This window comes from Monodon monoceros, unplaced genomic scaffold (assembly GCF_005190385.1).
Source record: "Monodon monoceros isolate NGI ecotype Baffin Bay Population unplaced genomic scaffold, NGI_Narwhal_1 Super_Scaffold_13, whole genome shotgun sequence".
Classification (NCBI taxonomy): domain Eukaryota; kingdom Metazoa; phylum Chordata; class Mammalia; order Artiodactyla; family Monodontidae; genus Monodon; species Monodon monoceros.
The window spans coordinates 79,185,061-79,191,231 of NW_021703769.1; the positions used below are offsets into that span (position 1 = coordinate 79,185,061).

The 6,171-nt window shown below is 46.6% G+C and overlaps 1 protein-coding gene across 3 annotated transcripts; it reads left to right on the plus strand.

The window, feature by feature from the left end:
* The first annotated feature begins 547 nt into the window (after positions 1–547).
* On the plus strand, positions 548–5,643 carry IFT22 (intraflagellar transport 22). Of its 3 annotated transcripts, XR_003793349.1 has the most exons (6): positions 548–695; positions 2,430–2,506; positions 2,625–2,714; positions 3,583–3,785; positions 4,561–4,787; positions 4,888–5,643. XR_003793349.1 is itself a non-coding variant. In XM_029222004.1 (5 exons), exons 1-5 carry the CDS (start codon positions 657–659, stop codon positions 4,707–4,709), a joined length of 558 nt encoding a protein of 185 aa, XP_029077837.1. In that variant the 5' UTR covers positions 548–656; the 3' UTR covers positions 4,710–5,643. The 3 variants fall into 3 exon arrangements, 2 of the variants coding, with proteins under 2 accessions (XP_029077837.1, XP_029077838.1); XM_029222004.1 differs by having other exon boundaries at positions 4,561–5,643; XM_029222005.1 differs by having other exon boundaries at positions 652–695; positions 2,399–2,506; positions 4,561–5,643.
* Positions 5,644–6,171: the final 528 nt, after the last annotated feature.

A 6,171-nucleotide genomic window follows, 5' to 3' on the forward strand; every position in this document is an offset into this window, starting at 1 on the left:
TAATTTAAAACTGACCTAGTGACTGAATTTAGTAGCAATGCGTTCAGACACCTGCACTGCCCGTGAACAAGGCCGGGATATTATCATCCTTTTGGTTTCTCCCAGATTATCCAAATGATGGTGAGTGGTGAACCATAGAGACTCATTTTCTCCCTGACCTTTTCTAGACTGGGCCAGGGATATGATAAATCCGTTCTCGATGTGGACAGTATCATGCCAGAGTGATATAGGCGTCAGATGCCTGGTTCCCACCCCACCTCACCAGCTACTTGGCCCGTTCAGCTCTCGGGGTTACGGGGAGGAATAAAGGAGATTTGGGACCCCGCGAGCTCTGCGGGCTTCCTCGCTCACAAGTGAATCTGGATCCGGGTTTTTTACTTCCCTCTTACCCTCTTGCTTTGCCTTGCCGCCCACCCCCAACCCGAAACCCACGCCGCCCACCAGGCGGCCGGCAGACCACCCCAAAGCCCCTCGGGTGCCCGGCCCCCCCGCCGCCCCGGCAGAAACCCGCCCACTCCCGTCGGCCCCCGCGGCCGCTCCCGTCTCCATGGGAACGAAGGCAGCCAACCGGCGCGGCGGCTTCCGCTCCGCCCTGACGGAGGCGAGGACTCTGGCAGCGCCTGGGGTTCCGGCGGGTCTGCGGGCTGCGGGCCGCGATGCTGAAGGCCAAGATCCTCTTCGTGGGGCCCTGCGAGGTGAGGCCTGGGCCGGCGGGGCGGCAAGCGGGACCCGGGCGGGCGTGGGGCCCAGGAGCCGGGAGCCCAGTCCCACCGCGCCCATCCTGGTGTGCGCCGCTGGCTTCACCGTGAACTCGGTGTTCCCAGACCTCGACCCAGTTGTACTAAGGCCCGAAGGCCCAAGGTAGTGAGTGGCGTTATGGAATCAGAGCCTAGATCTCACGACTCTCCTTTGCGCCTGTGGCTCTCCCTAATGAGATATGTCTGTGGAACAAGAAAACCAGGAGGAAAGACTGAACCATTACCTGGTCTTGGAACATTTAGCTTTTCCATGTGGGTGGTGATGGCGGGGGATTAAATCTACCTGTGTACTTCACACCGTACACAAGAATAAAATTCGGATGGACTAAGAAGCTAAATGTGTAAAAGAACAACTGTGGAAGTAGTAAATGAATAACTCTCCAACTTAAACACCCATCAGAATTGCCTGGTGGTCAGTTGCACAACTCGCTGGTCCTATCCCAGAGTTTTGATTCAGTAGGTCTGGGAGGGACCTGAGAATCTGCATTTTGTTGATGCTGATCGTCCAGGGACCACTTGCTGGGAACCACTGTAGTAGATGAATATATGGAAAGCTATGATTTTAATCTTGTGACAGGGAAGGTCTTAAACACAACACAAAAATGAAGAAGCCTTAAAAGAAATGACAGGAAAGTTAAAGCCAGGGGAACGTATTAGCAAAATGCATGACAAAGAAAGGATTCATAGGTAGAACATACAGGAAAGTTTAAGAATCAATAAAAAAAAGAGAAGCAACTCAAGATAATGTAGCAAAGTCTGTGCACAAGAAATACAACTGACGAATAAGTATGAAAAGATGCTCAGTCGCACAGTCGCAGAACAAACAGATGGCACTTATTTGCTCATCAGTTTGGATGAGAAAAGTTTAGAATATTGATAACATGCAGTGTTAGAATGCTTTCAGGGAACGGAGTATTCTGGGATTGCAATTTTAAATGTGCACAGCTTTTAGCGTGGCAGTTACATTTCTCTAAAGCTACTGTAGCTAAAGACTCCTCCACGTTCCCCATGAGTCCTATACAATGTTGAACAGATGGAAACACCCTCGGTGCCCATCAATGAGCAAATGTCTGGATAAACTAAGGTACATTCTTACTTTGTGCAGCAGTGAAACAAAATAAGGCAAATCCATGTAAACTGACACAGAGAACTCTCCAAGACTTAAACTGTTAAATAAGCAAGTAACAACAATATGCTCGGAATTATGAAAAGCAAAACAAACACAGATATCTTTTTTAAATGGAAATTCTCAAACATATACAAGGGGAGAGAGCACAATGAACCCTAGTATCCATTACCTAGCTTCAACAACAAAATTATTTCTGTACATACACATCTCCCTCTCCCTTACTACTCTTCTAATTTACCAGCCTTTCTAGTCCTTAAATGTGCCACGTCCATTCCTGCCTGGTGCCTTTGAACTAGCTATTCCCTATGATGGGAAGCAGGTAAAGTCACCCAGCAGCAGAGCCAGCACTGAAATCTGTGCTCCCTGCAACCCAGAGCAGGCTGTGCCCACCCAGCCAGAGAGAGCCCTCTGCCCTGGTGATCTCAGGGCGGCCGTGGCCTCTACTGCATCCCACCTGGGTCCAGGCTGGCTATTGGAGGGCCTGCTTATGGTTTACTTTTCTGCTCTTCAGCAACGATCTTTCACTGTCTTCATTGTCACAGAGTGGAAAAACTGTTTTGGCCAACTTCCTGACAGAATCTTCTGACATCACCGAATACAACCCAACCCAAGGAGTGAGGTGAGCCCTGACCAGTCCGCGTCCCACGCAGTCCCTGACCATCACCCGCCCCTGACTTTGGCATCCCCAAAGTATAATGTTTCCTAAGGAGAGGTGCTGCTCTTGTTTTTATGTTTAGGATCCTGGAATTTGAGAACCCACACGTTACGAGCAACGACAAAAGCACGGGGTGTGAATTTGAGCTCTGGGACTGTGGTGGCGATCCAAAGTACGTTTCCTTTAGAGCATTTGCTCCATCAAATGATTCAAAAATCAGCTGCCTGCCAGGCACCTTGGACTTGGGCCTAGCGAGCGCCCTTCCTAGCATGTGTTAGGGGCTCCATCAATTACTGGTGACACGCATTGCTCTTGAAACTTTAGTGACTGGGTTATGATATAGTGAGAGGTCATCCATCCATGATTAATACTTAGACATCATTTTCAAAGTCCACAGTTAGAAACCAGAACCATTGCTTATACGTGGAATCAAAAAAAAATGGTACGAGTGAACTTATTTATAAAACAGAAATAGAGGGCTTCCCTGGTGGCGCAGTGGTTGAGAGTCCGCCTGCCGATGCAGGGGACACGGGTTCGTGCCCCGGTCTGGGAATATCCCACGTGCCGCGGAGCAGCTGGGCCCGTGAGCCATGGCCGAAGAGCCTGCGCATCCGGAGCCTGTGCTCCACCACGGGAGAGGCCACAACAGTGAGAGGCCCGCATACCACACACACACAAAAAAAACAGAAATAGAGTCACAGATGTAAAAAACAAACATGTGGTTACCAGGGAGGAAAGTGGCGGGGGGCTGATAAATTGAGAGAGTGGGACTGACATATACACACTACTGTGTATAAAATAGGCAACTAATAAGGACCTACTGCATAGCACAGGGGACTCAATACTCTATAATGGCCTATATGGGAAGAGAATCTAAAAAAGAGTGGATATGTGTATATGTATAACTGGATCACTTTGCTGTATAGCAGAAACTAACACAACAGTGTAAATCAACTCTACTCCACTAAAAATTAGAAACAAAACAAATGCAGAAGCCAGAGCCACCTGCCCTTCACGCTGCGTCCTTTTCTGCCACGCAGGTTCGAGTCTTGCTGGCCAGCCCTGATGAAGGACTCTCACGGGGTGGTGGTCGTCTTCAATGCTGACATCCCAGGCCACCTGAAGGAAATTGAGATGTGGTATTCCTGCTTCGTCCAGCAGCAGTTTTTACAGGACACTCAATGTCTGTTAATTGCACACCACAAACCAGGCTCTGGAAGTGACAAAGGAAACCTGGCTTTGGGTAGGAAACCTGGACTTCTCCTTTCTGCTGTAGTCTGAAATGCTCTGGGCATTTGTATATTGCCCTGTGTCTTGGAAACCAGCAGCCCTGTGCAGTTAAAGAGCATCTGCTGTGTCCTAGACATTTGTTTTTCTTACCACGTAAATCAGAACTGCTGGGTTGGAAGATCTGCTGTACCATCCAGGCCAGGATGCAGACACTTTAAAAGTAGGCAGACACTAAGAGGGGAAAAAAACCTGGTTTTAGCCACTCATCGGTACTATTAGGGACACTCTTTCCTGACTTGCCTTTAAGCTCCAATTTGCATGTGACACACACCATTACAGAGGTGTCAAAGTGACCATAAAAAACAACTCAAAATTCAGAAATGCCTTCCTCTGGTGTAAGAACAAAGAGGGCCTGGAAGTGGCTTGGAGAGCTGTGATCCTGTTGCCAGGTGGCAGTGTGATGAAACCTTTCTCTGTTAAATTGTGTCAAGCAAGGCACAACTATTTTTGGACTTGGGAAAGTTAAAGAAATTGGCTCCCATGCGACTCAGGTCCTGGGACTTCCCTGGTGGTCCAGTGGTTAAGACTCCTCACTCCGAATGCCGGGGGCCCGCGTTCGATCCCTGGTCAGGGAACTAGATCCTGCGTGCCACAGTTAAGACCCAGCTCAGCCAAGTAAATAAATAAACATTTTTTTTAAATAAAAAATAAAAGACTCAGGTCCTTTGGAGCTAGGAATAGCCCCTCACTAAAAGTTCATGGCTAATTACATTATTTTCTTTTTTAAGCGCCACCCTTGAACAAGCTGAAGCTGGTGCACTCAAATCTTGAGGATGACCCAGAAGACATCAGAATGGAGTTCATAAAGTATTTAAGAAGCATAATCAACTCAGTGTCTGAGAGCAGAGACCGGGAGGAGATGTCAATTATCACCTAACCGGCCTTCACCTAGACGCTTCTGCATCCCAAATGAAGTCAATTTCAGTGCAGATCTGAAATCCATCCACCTGCTAAGGTTCTCATCTCCCTTTGGCTGTAGAAGACATTTTCCTTATTTAGCCAAAGGTAACAGTCAGCCAGGGAGTTGACTCATACCATCTATTCTCTGTCCTCAGTTCAGCTGAGAAACTCCTGTTATTGAATTCTGATACCTCTGCCCCAGATCTCTCCAGAGAGCTGGAAAACTGAGGTGGGTTTTTTTTACCCCTTCACATTATGCCATACTGTAAAAGTTGTGGAATTGTAACTGTCATAGCCCAGTGATAGCAACAGTAGTTTAATCCATGTACATTGGTTTAAATGTGATTTTCATTCCTTAATCTGTACAACTTGCCTAGGATATTCTTGAAAAATATTAGCATTTAACCTCTGCAAGATTTTATTTTTATTTAGATGTCCTTGATATCTGGACACCATATCACACTGGAAGTTGGAATACATATACATCTTCTAAAAACGTTTTTTATTATCTCAGGGGAATTTAATTCTTTTTTTTTTTTGAATTTAATTCTTAAATATTATTTCATGTAATACAGGGAAAAACAATGTGATGTTGTCATAACAACCATTTGTAAAAATAATCAAAAGATTTAATGCTCAGGATAAGCAAATATGGTGAGTTTATAGCTTATTGTACAAGTGAGTTTGTTTTAGTGATCTTACGAATTATTGTTCTTCCATAATTTGTACTTTTTGAATTTTTTAATACAGCCAACCTGAAAATATATTAAGTAGATCAAAAGTTAGATGTGGGGACTTCCCTGGTGCCGCAGTGGTTAAGAATCCACCTGCCAACTCAGGGCACATGGGTTCCATCCCTGGTCTGGAAGATCCCACATGCCACAGAGCAGCTAAGCCCATGAGCCACAACTACTGAGCCTGTGCTCTAGAGCCCGTGAGCCACAACTACTGAGCCTGCGTGCCCCAACTACTGAAGCCAGTGCGCCTAGAGCCCGTGCTCCACAACAAGAGAAGCCACCACAATGAGACTCCCGTGTACCGCAATGAAGAGCAGCCCCTGTTCGCTGCAACTAGAGAAAGCCCGCACGCAGCAACGATGTCCCAACGCAGCCAAAAAAAAAAAAAAAAAGTTAGATGTAGGTCTTTTCAACTGAGAGTGGAAGAAAAGTAGAGACACGAGATGAAATATATGCTTGTCTGCGTTTCACTCTTACAATGAAGAGGGCTGTGTGTGGGCAGTCTGCTTGAGAGAGTGGTGTTGGCAGATAACGACAGTTCCCTGGTAAATTTATTTATTTATTTTTAAATTTTATTTTTATTTATTTATTTTTGGCTGCGTTGGGTCTTCGTTTCTGTGCGCGGGCTTTCTCTAGTTGCGGCGAGCAGAGGCTACTCTTCATTGTGGTGCATGGGCTTCTCACTGTGGTGGCTTCTCTTGT

Bases quoted from the DNA above. Each gene is read 5' to 3' on its own strand.
- IFT22 (XM_029222004.1), top strand. From the start codon at position 657: ATGCTGAAGGCCAAGATCCTCTTCGTGGGGCCCTGCGAG. The intron at 696-2,429 runs GTGAGGCCTGGG...TCATTGTCACAG, and splicing joins TCTTCGTGGGGCCCTGCGAG to AGTGGAAAAACTGTTTTGGC. The intron at 2,715-3,582 runs GTACGTTTCCTT...TCTGCCACGCAG, and splicing joins GACTGTGGTGGCGATCCAAA to GTTCGAGTCTTGCTGGCCAG.